This window comes from Trachypithecus francoisi, unplaced genomic scaffold (genome assembly GCF_009764315.1).
Source record: "Trachypithecus francoisi isolate TF-2019V2 unplaced genomic scaffold, Tfra_2.0 Lachesis_group17, whole genome shotgun sequence".
Classification (NCBI taxonomy): domain Eukaryota; kingdom Metazoa; phylum Chordata; class Mammalia; order Primates; family Cercopithecidae; genus Trachypithecus; species Trachypithecus francoisi.
The window spans coordinates 39014365-39033037 of NW_022681462.1; the positions used below are offsets into that span (position 1 = coordinate 39014365).

At 42.7% G+C, this 18673-nt stretch overlaps 1 protein-coding gene across 2 annotated transcripts in view; it reads right to left on the reverse strand.

Moving 5' to 3' along the window:
• Positions 1 to 12029, reverse strand: part of EIF2AK3 (eukaryotic translation initiation factor 2 alpha kinase 3) — a 77540-nt gene extending 65511 nt beyond the window's left edge. The window contains exon 1 of one of the 2 annotated variants that reach the window (XM_033175399.1): positions 11423 to 12029. In XM_033175399.1, the coding sequence (XP_033031290.1) occupies positions 11423 to 11727 (305 nt within the window). In that variant the 5' untranslated portion in view covers positions 11728 to 12029. The remainder of the gene's footprint in view (positions 1 to 11422) is intronic. The other variant, XM_033175400.1, reaches the window with a different exon arrangement.
• Between the last annotated feature and the right edge of the window lie 6644 nt (positions 12030 to 18673).

Sequence of the window (18673 nt, forward strand, 5' to 3'; positions counted from 1 at the left end):
GGAGACCATCAGAACACTTCAAATACGATTTTTCTTTTAAATTCAGGACAAACTCTTTTTTTTCCCACTTAGACATTCTATTTACAACAGCCAGAAAAAGCGATACTTTTTCTGAATATGTTGCTAGTTGTGTGCTAGAGGTATATTCAGAGAATAAAATTCTAGCTCTCATCTTCAAAACAAAAATTCAACAATAAAATCTGGATATGTGTGTCGTGTGTATGAGAACATGTTTTAATAAGTAATCGGGGATTTAATATTTAACTATTCTTTCACTGAAAACCTGTCATGAGGGTATACTTAAATGAGTCAAACATTCTGTTTTTTGGCTCATGTGTTCTGCTTTTAAAAGTAAAATATTTTCATTAACTGTTATGTTTAGGCAGTATGTGACTATTTCAGCAATATTTAAAAATACAAACATGGGCAGGAACAATTAAGTATCTCACTTTTGGCTGGATATAGTGGCTCACACCTGCAATTCCAAAACGTTGAAAGGCCCAGGCAGGAGGACTGCTTGAGCCTAGGAGTTTAAGACCAACCTATGTAACATAGTAAGACCACATTTCTATTAAAAAAAAAAAAAAAGTTTTTAAAAAATTAGATGGGCATGGTGGCGCAGGGCTGGAGTCCCAGTGACTTGGGAAGCTGAGGTGGGATGATCCCTTGAGCCCAGGAGTTTGAGGCTGCAGTGAGCTATGATTGCGCCACTGTGCTCCAGCCTGGAGGACAGAGTGAGACACTGTCACGAAAACAAAATAAAAAGTATCTCCGTTTCCTTCTTAACGACTATTGATACTTAATCTAGTTCTTAGATTTGAGTCAGGTACCCTTAATTATTTTAACCCCTTGAAATGGGGATAATAGCATATCCCCTAACAATTCTGTCAGGTATCAAAAAAAAGGTATTCTTCCTCGCTTGCGTTACAAGCCAGCTGTGGTATTCATTATGGGCTCCTCCTCACAAGCATGTCTCTGGAATGGAGGCTCCACTTCTGCTGTGGCTGGAATTAAGAAACACCACCGGAGCAATAAAGATTTGCTACTATACCTAATCACAGTCTAAGAGAGAGGTGCTCATCAAGAAAAACATCAAGTAGATACATATTGCTGAAAAACAAAGTCCTCAGGCTGAATGCAGAGATGACCAGAGGATAGCAACGAGATACAGCATTTAGTGCACTATTCACAAGAGCAAAGACATGGAATCAGCCTAGTGCCCATCAGCAGTAAACTGGATAAAGAAAATGTGGTACATATATACCATAGAATACTAAGCAGCCATAAAAAGATGAAATCATGTCCTTTGCAGCAACATGGAGAGGGCTAGAAGCCACAATCCTAAGTGAATTAACACAGGAATAGAAAATCAAATACTGCGTGTTCTCACTTATAAGTGGAAGTTAAATATTGAGCACATATGGACATAAACATGGGAGCAACAGACACTGCAGACTACTGGCAGGGGGTGAACTGAAAAACTACCATTGGGGCCAGATGTGGTGGCTCATGCCTGTAATCCTAGCACTTTAGGAGGCCAAGGCAGGCAGATCACGAGGTCAGAAGATTGAGACCACCCTGGCCAACATGGTAAAACCCCATCTCTACTAAAATACAAAAAAAAAATTAGCTGGGCTAGGTGGTGCATGCCTGTAGTCCCACCTATTCAGGAGGCTAAGGCAGGGGAATCACTTGAACCCAGGAGGCAGAGGCTGCAGTGAGCCGAGATCGTGCCACTGCACTCCAGCCTGGCGACACGGCGACACTTCACCTCAAAAGAAAAAGAAAAACTACCATTGGGTACTATGCTCACTACCTAGGTGTAATATACTATGTAACAATCAGCACATGTACTTTCTGTATCTGAAACAAAAGTTGAACTTAAAAAAAGATACGGCATTCATAACAAACACAGCCAGATGTAGTGACTTTCCTTTGCAAACCCAACACTCAGGGAGACTAACGCAGGAGAACTGCTTGGGGGGCCAGGAGTTTGAGATCAGCCTGTGCAACATAGTGAGACTCCAAATGTACTCAAAAATACTTTAAAAATTAGCCAGGTATGGTGGTGTACACCTGTAGTCCCAGCTACTCAGAGTCTGAGGTGGGAGGATAGCTTGTGCCCAGGAGGTCGAGGCTGCAGTGAACTGTGATCGCACCATTGCAGTCCAGCCTAAGTGTTAGAGCGAAATGGTATCTTCAGAAAGAAGAAGAAACATAAACAGAGATAAAAAGTGAAAAATGAACACCTCCCAAAATAGGAAGAATATAAGGTTATTTATCTCCCCAAGACCGACTTGCCCTATTTTGAGGGTTCCATGATCAAGATGAAAAACTCTTAACTTATTCAAGAACTGAAGGAACTGCAGAGACAGCTTTTCCAGTGGAAAGAATCATAGCCTAAGTCAGACCTGGGTGTATATCCCAATGGCTCTGCTCTTATTCTCCTCATGGCTTCATTTGAGTTATTTTTTCATAGGCAAAATATGGCTATTTCACCTGTCTCAGTGTAACCCAAGTATACCTGATTATAAAAATAATCTGGAGTGCTTGTTAAAAACCATTAAAGGTTTACATGTCTCATCCTAACAGGGAGACTGGGAGAATGTAGCTTAACAGGCACCCCAGGTGAGTCTCATAAGACCAGTCGTACAAACACTGTTTTACCTTAGCCATTTCCATAGAGAAAAATTAAATTTATGACCTGGATGAAGAAGGCATATTGAACATCTCTGTCAGTAAACACTTCAGAGACTTCTATCTCTCACTTACATTTTGCTGTAGCTTACAAAGGCATTTATTTGGATGATTCCTCAGCAAGCCCTGATCTCTCGCCCATGATCCAACTCTCGGAAGCTACTCTCAAGAAAGATTTTCAATGGTTTCCTAACTGCCAGATTCATTCCCCCATCAGGTCTGTCCTCACAAAAGCCATCGTTGTGGCCAGCTCCTCATTCTGGACATTATTCTTTCCTGGTTTCTACAGGACAAGTCCCTCCTGGGTCTCATCTATCACTTTTTTTTTTTTTTTTTTTGAGATGGAGTCTTGCTTTGTCACCCAGGCTGGAGTGTAATGGCACGATCTCGGCTCAATGGCAACCTCCACCTCTCTGGTTCAAGCAATTCTCCTGCCTCAGCCTCCCAAGTAGCTGGGATTCCAGGCACCCACCACCACACCTGGCTAATTTTTGTATTTTTAGTAGAGGCGGGGTTTCACCATGTTGGCCAGGCTAGTCTCAAACTCCTGACCTCAGGTGATCTGCCCGCTTCAGCCTCCCAAAGTGCTGGGATTATAGGCGTGAGCCACCATGCCCAGCCTCACCTATCATTCTTATAGCTTTCTATCTACAGAGCAGGCACTTTCCCGTTTGTACTACATGTTCTACCTAGATGGTCAATGTCCACAGCTTCACCTCCATCTGCAGTATGACAGCCCCCAAACCTGTAGAGAATTTATAGTTCACCATCTCTCCCTTCCTAGTTCTGCATCTTCAGCAGGATCTACTTGTTATCACCATAACAGGCTCAGGAAACTTCTTTCCCACAATCTATTCCTGCCACTTAAAAGCGTAGCCATCCATCCTATTACCTAACATTTAAATCAGACATCAACTCTTTGTGCTCCCTCACCCTCTACATTTAAACAACAGCCATGTACTCTTAATTCTATTTCTGAAGCTTCTCTTAAATCTTTTCCGGCCAGGCGCGGTGACTCACGCCTGTAATCCCAGCACTTGGGGAGGCCAAGGCGGGTGGATCACCTGAGATCAGGAGTTCAAGACGAGCCTGGCCAACATGGTGAAACCCCATCTCTACTAAAAATACAAAAGTAAGCCGGGTGTGGTGGCATGCGCCTGTAATCCCAGCTACTTGGGAGGCTCAGACAGGAGAACTGCTTGAACCTGGAAGGCAGAGGTTGCAGTGAGCTGAGATTGCACCACAGCACTCTAGCCTGCACAACAGAGTAAGACTGTCTCAAAAAATAAAATAAAATAAAATAAAAAAATATTTTCCTTCTTTACTACCACAGCTCTTGCTCTAGAAGATTCTCACTTCTCATCAGAACACCTTAAAATGCTTTCTAACACATTTTCCTGCCTCAGGTTTCTTTCCCCTCTCTTCTTCCCACAGTTTTGTTTCTGTAATAGAGATCTGAGAAACTTCCAAGGTTCCCTGTGCCCACTGAAGAAGAAAGGTCACACTGCTTGGTGTGGCACATAAAGCTTTTCACAATCTGGCTTCAGTGTACTTTCCTAATCTCATTTTTCTGCCTCTTCTGCCAGCCCAATACCCTCTCCCCTCTTCTTCCCAGCCCCACGCTCCCCACTTTCCATGGGGTGAGCTTTTCAAAAGTTCTCATCTATATTTTTCCCCACGTCTTAAAGTATTCCATTTGCCAAATGAACACTGTGTATAATAAATTCTCCCATCTTTAGAGGAAATACTTAAGAACCAATCAAAATATTCAACAGTTCTTTAAAGAACTGTAATTACTACATAAGGTTTTATATAATTCTAGTTCAAGGCAAAGGAACTTGACTTTTTAATGTACCTTCTATTACATATTTAATTTCCATTAGGTTATTTTAAAATACTGGCAGTCTAGGCCGGGCGCGGTGGCTCAAGCCTGTAATCCCAGCACTTTGGGAGGCCGAGACGGGCGGATCACGAGGTCAGGAGATCGAGACCATCCTGGCTAACACGGTGAAACCCCGTCTCTACTAAAAACTACAAAAAACTAGCCGGGCGACCTGGCGGCGCCTGTAGTCCCAGCTACCCGGGAGGCTGAGACAGGAGAATGGCGTGAACCCGGGAGGCGGAGCTTGCAGTGAGCTGAGATCTGGCCACAGCACTCCAGCCTGGGTGACAGAGCGAGACTCCGTCTCAAAAAAAAAAAAAATAAAAAAAATAAAATAAAATAAAATACTGGCAGTCTCATGAATCCCCATTTTTATCTTTGCAGATCCATAGGGGTCCTAGAGCCCTGGCTTAGGAACCACTGCTCTGTGCTCACTATACAAACTCGCTGCTCTGTGCCCTTGCTCACACTATTCTGTTGCCTACACTGTCCTTGATATTTTTCTCATTCTGGGGCTCAATAACTTGCCACTTCCATTCTTTTCACTCTAACACTACTTTTATGTCACTTATCATCCATTCGAGGACAGTTAATTCTTTAACACAATGATCTGTCAGGCTTGGAGCTTCCTAAGGAAAAGACATCTACTCTCAGGGCCTAACAGTACCTGGGCCCCAGTAAAATTAAATAAATGTTTGTTGAATGAATAAACCTTGGTAGGACAAACCTATTACCTACATAAAACAATCACCACCAAAAAGGCTGAGAAGATGAGAAAAGATGTGATTTACCTAAGGTTATGCACCAAATACAAAATTTTGAACAGGAGCAGAAATTCAGGTTAACTCTGTTATTGTGTTAACTGTAAGTTTGCATAAGTGGCAACTACTATATTACTACAATGTGCAGTTTTTTATTCCTCTCAGAAATCTCATAGATGTCATTCATCCTGTAATTGCTCTGATTACGTCCTCGATCCAGGAGAAATGACTTTATGTCACAATGAATATGCAATAAAAAAAGAAAAACTGGCTGACTTAAGTTACCCAGAACACCTGCCTATTTACAGTTAAAGTTTATCAAATTCTGATAAGTGTATGCTAAATTTCTTCGTAAAATCATTTTAAAGGAACCTTACTTCCTGTGGAAGTTTCCAATGTGAAAGAAGAGAAGCAGGTGACAGGAGAATATTGTATAGATTGAATAGTTTCTACATTAACAACTGCTTATTTTAAAATTTCAAATTTCCTTTCTGGGGGTTGAGGGGAGGGCCGTACTTCACAAAACTACAAATGTGATTTGGTTGAACCTGTTTTTTTGGTGTAGCTGAGAATCCTTTACCCAAACTTGTGCTCTCACTAAAGGAGGCATATGTTCTTGTTTAGAAACAAACTAGTACTGATTGGACTATACTTCCTGGTCCTCACCTATGAAGTAAATCTTCAAGTCAAATCTCCTTTACTTAAACATATGACAAGACTAGCCATGCCCCAAATCATAACAAATATATCAAAAATTACTAGCTATACTTTATAACTTTGGCATATCAGTTAGACCTTAAAGACATACAATCTAAGTTTTCAGTGGTACACGTTTAACATGAGCATAACAGATATCCTTTTCCTGTTACATTAAAACATTTTTGAAAGTATCTTTTCTACTTTATTCCGTAATTTTTTTTTCCTTTTTTTTTTTTTGAGGCAGAGTCTCACTCTGTCACCCAGGCTGGAGTGCAGTGGCATGATCTCGGCTCACAGCAAACTCTGCATCCTGGGTTCCATTGATTCTCCTGCCTCGGCCTCCCGAGTAGCTGGGACTACAGGCGCGTGTCACTATGCCTGGTTAATTTTTGTATTTTTAGTAGAGACAGGGTTTTACCATGTTGGCCAGGCTGGTCTTGAACTCCTGACCTCAGGTGATCTGCCTGCCTTGGCCTCCCAAAGTGCTGTGATTACAGGCATGAGTCACCACACCCGGCCCTATGAAACATTTTTAATCAAAATGGTCATTTACAAATAGAATGGAATTAAACATACACACACATTTATCTCCTCCCCTCACATTTAGCTCTGCAACTTACAAGTTTTCTCCTTTGTATTTTAAAACAATTTGTAATAAAAATGTATTAGAAGTTCCCCTCTTACAATAAAGGACAAAACCAGATGGAGTTATCAGGCAATGTTTAGGGAGAAAAGAGACATGCTGAAGCTACAGCTCACAGCAACTGATAAAGACAGGTCCTCTCTGCAATCTGGAAGCTGCCTATGAACGCAGGGACCTGAGATCAGATAAAAAGCAATCTCCCATCCCTGTCTACATAGTCTAAGCACAGTCCTGGCATCAATTAAACTAAAGACAATTGTAGACACAAAGGATAATTCATTACTTGCCTGAAGTATATTTATTTTAGCTTATTACTTGCTTTGAAAGTTCTGTGTAAATTCTTCTTTAAAGGTGACAGTTAACTGTAAAAGTCTGGAGTTGGGTGGGTGAATAGGAACAGGACTAAATGACTGAGCTTCCTTTCAACATGGTATTGTGATTTCAACATGGTATTGTGATTTCAACATGATTTCATGTGATTCAACATGATTTCAACATGATTTCAACATGGTATTGTGATATGCTACTAGTAGCATATGGTCCTAGTAGTTAAAAAAAACAAACAGAAAAATGATTACAAATCTGAAAGTCTGAGGAAGACCAGATTTCTGTATCTTTGTTTCACATCAGATCACTTTGTAAAAGGACAGGAAAAAAAAAGAGAGAAAGTATTCCATCTTACATTTACAAATATTTTCATGTTATCTCATTTAACTAAAAAAAATCAGTTTACAGATGCACAAATTGAAGAAGCACCAGAGATTAACGTCAAATTTAGAAATACTTTTTTAAGAGAGGAATTAGAATCAGAGGAAAAAGGAACATGTACTTTGCAAATTAGTGACAGTTAAGATAAAACTAGTTCTTTAGAACTTCTGAGATTGTCAGAATGACTTCCCAACCCATCCCAAGAACCCCAAGTAACACTTTGCAATTTGCTACTTGTGTTGAAGTCAGAAGACTGGTAACTCACAGAATTCCATAAACATATGTAAAATCTAACAGTGAGGTGATGAGACTTTCTTCCCAACTTTCTGCAACGACCATCCCACTTAAATATCAACTAATGTAATGTTTAACAGAAGAAACATGGACAATGAGATTGGTACCAGAAAAACAAGTTTATTTTAGCTAACTTTTAAAGAAAATAAGTAGCTTATTTACTCATTCACATGCTTGATATGCAGAGTAAGCATTTAGAATGAAACTTGAAAACTCCATCAAGAGGAAAAAAATCAATGAACTGGTGAATCTCAGATTGCTCCTTGAGTATCAAAAGACAACATGCAAAAATAAAGATAATTCCGTACCTCCCTATTCTTAAAAATTTTGCCAGTACTGCAGTTCTTCACAGCTGTTCATAATAAAAGGCTTGGTTAATTCAAATCTGTTCCCCTAATATTCCTTGAAACAAACAGAATTACTGGTCTATTATTACTGAACTAATTAATATTCTCTGGGTTTTTATCTTTTTCTAAAGAGCATTTAGAAAAAACTTTTATAAACTTTGCATATTTATCTCCTGTTGACTATCAACTTATTCAAGGTTTCTCAAACATTCCACACTATCTTAAGTCCACGCTACAAGTCAGACCCCAAAACTGGGTCTTATCTCTTCCTAGCCAATTCTGTTTGGTGATCATGTATGCTCTTCAAGCCAAAATTCCTATTTTCACTGCAATTTATGAGAAAGAAATGATCCTCCTTCTTGCTAAGTGGATCTTCTCCAACTACCTTCACCTCCTCATCTGTTCCTTTCATTTTCCTTTTTCTATTCTTTTTCGAGACGGATTTTCGCTCTTGTTGCCCAGACTGGAATGCAGTGTCACGATCTCAGCTCACTGCAACCTCCGCCTTCCGGGTTCAAGCAATTCTCTTGCCTCAGCCTCCCAAGTGGCTGGGATTACAGGCACCCGCCCACCACGCCTGGCTAATTTTTTGTATTTTTAGTAGAGATGGGGTTTCATCATGTTGGCCAGGCTGGTCTCAAACTCCTGACCTCAGGTGATCCACCCACCTTGGCCTTCCAAAGTGCTGGGATTAGAGGCGTGAGCCAATGCGTCCAGTCCCTTTCATTTTCATTCTGTCTACACAGGCTCCCTCTTTTCAGCACATAAATAAATTCAGAGGTTCCTTCTCTAAAAATTACCTCATCAGTGAGGAAAGGAGGGAGTGGGGCAGAAAAGCCTGAATATTTAACCTCTTGCAATTTGAGTACTGTCTCTGCTGCTTCATTTAAATTCTTTAAGTGTGCTCATCACCAAATCTCTTTTTTCTCAGTCCTCCTCCTATACCTCCAACCTAGCCAGCTGTATTTCTGTCTCCTTTACCGGCTCATCTTCCTTCCTAAAATAAAAGGCATTTCCTGAGGTTTTCTCATGAGCCTTCCCTTTCCCACAACTTCAACTATTCATATTTACACTGCCCTCTCACTGGCTCTAGTCACTCATTTCCACCCGCCTACCTAATGTCTCCCTCTGGATGTCCTGCCTGCAACTCCGAGTCACATGTCCAACACCAAACCCCTTACCTTTTCTTCCCTGCTCCCTAAACCTCTTTTCTCAGCTTCTGGCCACACAGTCTCAATCGCTGGACAAGGGTACCAAGAAAGGAAGAATGAATTCACTTGCCAGGAACCTAGATTTTGCATCAAATAACTCAACTCTGTCCCCTCTGTCCTATACTACTTTACACTAAACCTCTCATCTGAACTGCTATAACACTCTCCTTTTGTTATTCTTAAGTTTTCAGTACACACTATTGCTAAAGAAACGTTCCTCAGGCGTAATTTTGATCAAGCTTGGCACTCAGGATACTCTACCCAACATTTCTCAAACTTTAACGTGCATGTGAATCACATGGTGATCTTGTTAAAATGCAGACACTCTCATTCAGGGAGTGTGGGGTGGTGCCTGACACCGGATTTTTAACATACTCCCCAGTGACCATGATGCTATTAGCATCAGGCTGTATATATATACACAGTCAGCTCTAACCTATTTTTCTAGCCTCATCTACTTCTCCCTGCCTAGCATATATATGTGCATGTCAATATCTCTTACATACATACACACACACACAAATATACATATACAGAGACAAAATGTTTTCCAAACATAATCTCCAGCCTCTGTGCCTCTTGCTGTTTCCTCAAGTCCAGTGGCTGTCCATTACAATTTTCCCATTTTTCAGGAACCAACACATTCTGCCACAACCTTCTCTTATCTTCTTACCTACCCCCACTCCCATACCTCACCTAGTAGAATACCACAAAAACCCTGGGACATCCCTGACACTGGCACTGTTTCTGGTCTGTAATGCTGTTATAGATCTTCTCGTTTCATCCTTACTGTTAGACTGCACACTCTCCTGGAAGGCAGGAACTACCTGCCTGACCTCCGTCACCCAGGGCATCCTTGGGCTCTTGTTAACCAGTAAGTACCTGTTGAAGTGGATTTGAATTCTAAGAAAAACAAAACTCTACTTCATGTAATTCATTTTGAGCAGGAGCTTCACAAATTTCTTTATGATAAACAAAAACACTCTTCCAGGAAAACTGAGTCATTAGCAAACCTAAGAAAACTTTGTTTTATATATATATAAAATATATTTTTTTTACAAATGTTTATATATTCAAATGGTGCCTAGAGAATTTTGGTACCTATCCTATTTATAGTAGTCTCCAGATATATAGATCAAAGTTCTAATATTAATTTAAAATTAAATCTAACTTGTTATGATCTAGTAATGACTATATTATAAGTCTAAAATATGTTCCAATCCAGAGCCCAGCCTTCCCTGGTTTAATTTACTTAATGCTCCCTTTAACACTCCATTTATAAAACGGGACATCACTTTCTCCACGGGTGTGATAAGATTGGCTGTCCCAGAAATTTACTGTTAATATGCCTTACATTGTGTCTAGACTTTGAAAAGTGCTTTAAAACAATCACCTTGAAGCAACATTTTTTGAATGCTGAGAAACTCAAAGAACACCCTATATTAAATGCTTATACAGTAAACCCCTTATTCAAGAACCTAACCACGGCTCTTAGGTTCAAGAATCAATATTCAAGAATCTGACTACAGCTCTTAAACTTTAGCGTGCAAGAATTACCCGGAGTTCTCGTTAAACATGCAGATGCCAGGCTCTTACCCAGGGAATGTCTGATTCAGTAAAACTAGGGTGGGCCCTAGAAAACTGTAGATTTCACCAGCACCCCCAGGTGATTCGGATGCAGGCGTTCTGCAGATCTCAATTAGAGAGACACTGATCTCAATCCTTGTCTGGGTGCACTACAGAGTTGTGTTTGAAGGAAAATGCAGACGTCTTTTGCTAAAGTCCTTTCTCAAAACAGCTGTTACGCCAGCACAGACAGGAGGTGATGTGAGTAAGGAAAACGAGGGAAAGGTTCCTTGGAAGATAATCAATGCTCGAAAACAGTGAAAGAGGGGAAGTGGCGTTTCTTTGCATCCCTGGAACTCCATTCTCCCGCACCTGCGAGGATGCTGCTCTCACCCGTCCGCCAGGACCAGGCGCTCGGGAGCCGAGCCCAGGCAGGTCGCTGGCCGGGGGATGGGAGGGCGTCGTGGCCCCGCGCTCGTCCCCAAGTCGCCAGGTGCCCTCCGCAGCCGATGGAAGACGCCCGCCCGGGTCCCGGATCTCCGCCCCCTGACACCGCATCCTCAGCAGCTCGCGCGCGTAAACAAGTTGCCTCCCCAGGGTCGGCAGCCCCTCACCTGCCGCGCGGTCGCAACTCTGCCTCATCGTCTGGTTCCGGACCCCGCGGCTCCTGCTCGCCCGCGGCCGCCGGCAGCGCCTCAGCGTCCTCCACAGTCACCTCGGCCGCAGCCACGGCGCCCGCCGCCGGTACTCGCGTTGCTGAAGTTGGAGCAGCGGCCGCCCCGAGGCCGAACGCCGCCTCAGCCGTCGGCGCTGGGAGGCCACGGGCGCGCCCCGCGGCCACGGTCCATGCCGCGAGCCCCAGCAGCTGCGGCAGCAGCAGCGCCAGTACCAGCAGCCCTGGGCGGGTGGCGCGTTCCATCAGCGGCCCGCCCCGCTCGCAGGCATGGAGGCGCAGCCACTGGCGCCTGCCTTTCCCGCCGCTCGGAGCTCTCACCAGGGCAAGGACGCGCTAGGGACCCTACCACCGCCCCGATGGCCTGGACAGCCAGCCGTGTTCCCCTGGCCACGTCTCAGCCCGGCCTCTGCCGCTGCCACCTGAGTGACAGCCTCTCTCGGACATCGCCCATTGAGCAAACTTTCCCTGCTTCTGCTCTCTCATTGGCGGCAGCCGCTGCCACTCTATGTTCCCAGGCTGGCCTTGTTGGGGAAGGCGGACTTTCCCTGGTTGTCAACATCGCACCTACCAATCAAATCGTAATTTCGTCGTTCGAGGCCCGTCCCTCTTCCGGACGCAATTACCAATGAGAAATGCCCCTCCCCAACGTCTTTTTACCTGATTGGTGTGCTCATCAGTTCCCGGAATATCTTTTCTGCAACAGATTGGCCATCGCGGTGGTTGGCCTCGCCCCACAAAACAAGGCGCTGGAGAAAACTTGAAGATCATTGGTGGAAGTGGATATCCCTCAAAGGTCTGCGCTAACTGCCTCTTGATTGGTTGGAAGCGGCACTTACTACGTGGCGGATTCTGACTGTGAAGAGGATGGTCCCAAGTGAAGGGACGGTCCCAAGTGAAGAGTGGGAGGCAAGTCCCTTGTGACCGGCAGGAGGTCAACCTTAGAGGAGCTGGCATTGTAGCTCTTCTAAGGCCTAGTCTACTTAGGAAGGCAAAAGCGAAGTAGGAAGAAGTGGCCACAGAAGTCGTGTGGCCCCTAGAAGTGGAAGGGTAAGGAGGGTGCAGGAGGTGGGTCTACTTGTGGCCGCAACGGTGCTCAGAAGTCCGCTTGTTAGAGATGGCAGTGACTTGCGACAATCCAGTCTACCCGACACGCCTCCCGCCTCCTTAGGAACGGGAAGGAGCCCCGGCCCAGTGCACTGACGTAGTTTGCCTAAGATCACATAGCTGGTTGGTCACAGAATCATGACTTTAATTCATGACTTTAATTCTGACTCTGACCTGGCACGCTTTGTACCTCACCAAAGACAGTGATGAAACTGCAAAAGGGCAGAGTGGAGAAGATTGGAATGTTCAGCCAAGGCATTTGAACTTTTAATACTGCAAGTCAAGACTTCCTAAAGATTTTTGAGCAGATGAGTGAAGTGATAAGAAAATGCGTCTTCAGCAGTGACAGCATCAACGATGAGGAAACTAGCCGGGAGGCTATTACCCGCATCAAAACCAGTGAACATTTAAAAAACATTTTTTTAGAGAGAGCGTCTTGCTCTTTTACCCAGGCTGGAGTGCAGTGGCTTGATCATAGCTCACTGTAACCTTGAATTCCTGTGTTCAAGCGATCTTCCTGCCTCAGCTTCTGGAGCAGCTGGGACTACAGATGCATGCCACCATGCCAGGCCAATTTTAAATTTTGTTTTGTAAAGATGGGATTTCTGTGTTGCCCAGGTTGGTCTCAAACTCCTGGCCTCAAGCCATCCTCCCATCTCAGCCTCCCAAAGTTCTGGGATTACAGGCATTAGCCACTGCACATGGTCCAAAACCAGTGAAGATGTGTTAAGGTGTTGGCAATATGGGTATACTAGATTGATTATCCTTCACCTGCTAAAAACATGCTCTAATGTCTCCCCAGCCCAAAACAAACAAGAAACCCCATTTCCCCTTCCAGCTCCTACCACATGTCTTTGCTCCTCTGTATGGCAAAACTCGAGTGTTCAACATTCCTTATCTTCAATTCCTCTTCTCCCATTCCCAAGCACACCACAGTGAGGCATTCACACCCTCAACTCCACCAAGACTGCTCTCGCTGAGGCCACCGGTGCTGTATTCAAAGGATAATCTTTGTTTTGTCAGCTGTATTTGATCCAGCAACTCAAGTGTTTCCTGTTGACTGGTCTTCTTGCTTCTCCATAATGCTGGTCGTAACCCTCAAAAGTCCCCCAGTTCACTCAGGATAAAAGCCAAGTCCTTACAATAAACCATAGGGTGCTACAACATCTGATTCCTATGGCTTTTCTGATTTCATTTCATACTGTCTTTGCTCACTCCATTGGGCCAATCAAGTCCCACCTTGGGGGTTTTCCTTTGTTGTTTTGCCTGCCTAGGAAACTTCCCAGATATATTAGTTTCCTAGAGTTGCCCTAACAAATACCACAGACCAGGTGGCCTGAACAAAAATAGTTTATTTTCTCGAAGTTCTGGAGGCTAGAAGTCCAAGATCAAGGTTGGATTCCGAGGCCTCTCTCCTTGGCTTGCCGATGGCAGCCCTCTTACTGCCTCTTCCCTCTGATATCTCTTCCTATTCTTCTAACACCAGTCAGATGGGAGTATGGGACTACCTTTAACAGCCTCATTTTAACTTAATCAGTGCTTTAAAGATCTTATCTCCAAATACAGTATAGTTATATTCTGAAGCACTAAGGGTTGGGACTTCAACATATAAATTTTGGAGGGACACAATTTAGCACATAATACCCAGGTACCCACAAGATGTGTTCCCTCACTTTATTTGAGGCTTTGTTAATCCCAGTGAAGTCCCTCCTCACTATCTTATTTAAAATTAAAACCTCCACCACCTTCCTTCTCTCCTGCTTTATGTCTGCTTAGCCCTCAAATACTGTAACTTACATATTTGTTTTGTTTATTGTCTGCTCTGTTTCTCTCCACTTGCATGTAAATTCTGTGAAGATTTGCTCATTGATGTATTCAAAGATATAAAACAGTGCAAAGTGTTTAGCAAGCATTTAATAAATGTTTGTTGAATGAATGAATGAATACCTGAGGACAGAAGGAAAGAGAACTGGAAAGGAAGAGACTGCAGTTGCTGCAGACAGAGGGGGTTGATTGTGAGAACAAGATTCCAGAGTATCTGGAGAAAAGGGGGCAGCTCTGCCTTCCATGTTGAAAGTAGAGCTTAGGAGGTACTCCTAGAGAGTAAGTTATTTTGAAAAGTAGAGAAAATAGATGAGCGAACTCAAACCAATTCATTATCTACTCAACAAAATAGGATATAAAAAAGGGATTATACCAGTTGGTATGAGGAAGGTGTCAGAAAATTAACACAAGATGAAAAATGATTGTTAACTACCTGTTTGAAATTAGTGTATATATTTTAGTGGGCCTGGTCTTCATGGTTTTGTAATTTTTTCAAAAAATGATCATGGCATGAACAAGGCTGTTAATCTGAGCTAATGAATTAGAAGTCTGATTACTACCTGTAAATACTTTGGAAGTTTTGTTTATTCATTTAACATTCAGGGATTCCACGTGACCACCTGCAAATAATGAGAATAAAGATATGCACAAAATAGATGTGGTTCCTGCCCTTCTGAAGGTTAACACCTCTCTGGTTAGGGAGACAGACGTTAACAATCACACATATATTATTAAAACTAAGATCAGTGCTATGATGAAAAAGACACAGGCAGAAGAGCACAATGGTGGAAAATGCCAGTAAGGAGAGTCAAGCTTTATACTTGAGAACAAAACACAAATTTTCTAGTTTGGAAAAAAAAAGCCTCAGTCAAAGTGTGCTGACTGGGAAAATAAATTAAGGAGAGAAAAGAGAGTTTACCTGCTTTAGGACAGCATGGAGCTTCACAGTGACTTTGTGGGACCTCTGGAACCTGGTTGCCCCAGGGAAATGTAAGAAAGTGGGGACCGGGCATGAGAGCTGGCCAGTGAGGCTGGGCCAGGAAAAGAAGCTGGTGCTTAGGTACCCTGAGCCAGGGTTGCCTAAAACAACCAAGATTCTACAACTGAGTGTGGCCCAGAAAATCAGCAAAATAGTCTGAGATTTAGAAACAGTGAGTTCAATCCCTTAACAGAGAGAGACTGCATCTGTTGAAATGATATTTGATTGTAAGTAACAAAAACCCTGCCACATAGTGGCTGAAGCAAGAAGTGGGTTTATTTTTCTTACTGACACCACAGCTCTACAGTGATGTTTTATTTAAACTTATGCTCCTTCTATTTCTCCATGCTTCATGGGTGACTTTGTTCCTTTTGCCTGTTGTCTCACTGTCTTGGGATGGCAACTCCAGCATCATTTCTTTATTATAGGTAGGGCAAAGAGGAATGACAAAAGGCATGTAACCACCTGAATTTGCCCCTATCAAAGAGCTCTCCAGGAAGCACCACCAAGGAATTTTCACTGACATTTCCCAGGCCAGACCATGTCAAATAGCCACTCAGAGCTACAAAGAAAGCCTGCTGCCGCTAAACAAAATGAGGATTCTGCTAGCGAGGATGAAAGGAAGAATGTGTAATCAGTTTTCTTGACGTATAATATTGTACAATAAACTGAACCTATTGGAAATATACATTTTGGATGAGTTTTGACAAATGTGTATACCACAGTCAAGATACAGAACATTCCCATCACTCCAAGAGATTCCTTGTGTCCCTTTGTGGTCAATCCCTCCTTCTACCCGAGACCCCTCGGTAACCACTGATCTGTTTTTCATCACAATAGATTAGTCTGCATATTCTAGCATCTTTAATAAATGCAGTCATACAGTATGCACTTTTGTATCTCACTTTTTTCACTCTATATAATGTTTTTAAATGTATTCACGTTGTTGAATGTAGCAATACTTAGTTCCTTTTTACTGCTGAGTAGTATTCTGTCTTATATGTTCCACATTTGTTTATCCATTCACTTGTTGGTGTACATTTGGTATATTTTCAATTTTTGTCCATTACACATAAAGCTACTATGAGAACATTTATGTATGTACAGGTCTTTTTGTAGATACAGGTTTTTATTTCTCTTGGGTAAATACCTAGATGTGGAATAACTAGCTCATATAGTAGATGGATGTTTAACTTTATAAGAATCTGCCAAGCATTTTCACAAAGTGATGTCCTATTTTATACCCCCACCAGTGATGCATGAGAATTCAAGTTCTTCTGCATCCTCACCAACATTTGGTAATTGTCTTTTTAATTTTAACTATTCTAGTAGGTATGTGATGGCATTCCAGTGTAGCTTTGGTTTGCATATCCCTGATGACTAATGATTTTGAACATCTTTTAATGTGCTTGTTGGACATTATATATCATCTTTTATAAAATGTCTATTAAAGGTGTTTCTAAAGAGAGGAATGTTTATGGGTAGGCACTCTGAAGAGTTTGCCACACAGTGAAATTTGTTGTGTTGTACCAGTTAGCTCTTGGTATAACAATGCTGTGTAAGCAACCACACCAAAATTAAGTGGCTTAAAACAGCAAAAATGTATATACTCTCACACCCTTCACCTGGAGTTGCCTGATCTAGCTAGAACATGATTTTCTTATGACAATGGAAGAAACACAATTAAGATGGGTGGAAACTTACATGGCCTCTTAAAACTAGTATCAGAACTGGAGCACTTATTACTGGAGCACTATGGACTAAAGCAAGGCATATGGATAGGCCTAACATCAAAGAGGCAGGAAGACATGCCCTGCCTCTAGTGAAAGAAACTGCAAAGTCATGTGACAAAGGGCATGGAACTAAAATATAACTGTTGCAAGGAATTAGCTTATCAATGTTTCTTATAGTGTGGCCCTGGACTGACTTCATCAGAAGTTCGAGGAATGGGGTCCAGGAATCTGCAGTTTTTCCTTTTTTTTTTTTTGAAATGGAGTTTCATTCTTGTTGCCCAGGCTGGAGTGCAATGGTGCAATCTTGGCTCACTGCAACTTCTGCCTCCTGGGTTCAAGTGATTCTCCTGTCTCAGCCTCCTGAGTAGCTGGGATTACAAGAAGGCGCTACCACACCAGGCTAATTTTGTATTTTTAGTAGAAACAGGGTTTCTCCATGTTGGTCAGGCTGGTCTCGAACTCCCAACCTCAGGTGATCCACCCACCTCAGCCTCCCAAAGTGCTGGGATTACAGGCGTGAGCCACCGTGCCCGGCCTGAATCTGTAGTTTTAACAAACACCATAGGAGACTCTACCACAAGTAGAGTGGTAGAGTCTTCACTACCACAAAAATTGCTTCACAAGTGTTCATCCTAGGTTCAGGAACAGATATAACTGATTGCACACAATGAGACACTACTCCATATGTATTAGAATAGCTATTTTAAAAAATGCAATATCAAGTGCTGGCAAGGATATATGAGCAATTCCTCATACAATGCTGGCCTGAAGGTAAAATGGTACAACTACTATCTTGGAAACAGCTTGGCAATTTCTATTACAGTTAAACATATACTTACCATATGACATGGTTTGACTCTGTCCCCACCCAAATCTCATCTCAAATTGTAATCCCCACATATTGAGGGAAGGACCTGTTGGGAGGTGATTAAATCATGGGAATGGTCCCCCCATGCTGTTCTTGTGATGGTGAGTGAGTTCTCACAAGAGCTGATGATTTTAAAGTGTGGCACTTCCTTGCGCTTTCTCTCTCCTGCCACCTTGCTTCTCCTTTGACTTCCACCATGACTGTAAGTCTCCCGAGGCCTCCCCAGCCATGCGGGGCTATGAGTCAATTAAATCTCTTAGCTTTATCAATTACCTGTCTCAGGTAGTATCTTTTTTTTTTGTTTGTTTGAGACAGAGTCTCACTTTATCTCCCAGGCTGGAGTGCAGCGGCATGATCTCGGCTAATTGCAACCTCCACCTCCCAGGTTCAAGTGATTCTCTTGCCTCAGCCTCCCAAGTAGCTGGGATTCTAGGTTTGTGTTACCACACCCGGCTAATTTTTGTATTTGTAGTAGAGATGGAGTTTCGCCATGTTGGCCAGGCTGGTCTTGAACTCCTGACCTCAAGTGATCCACCCGCCTTGGTCTCCCAAAGTGCTGGGATTACAGACATGAGCCACTGTGCCCCGCCCTCAGGTACTGTCTTTACAGCAGTGTGAAAACAGACTAATACACCACATGACTCCACAATCCCACTCCTAAGTTGTTACCTAAGAGGTAAA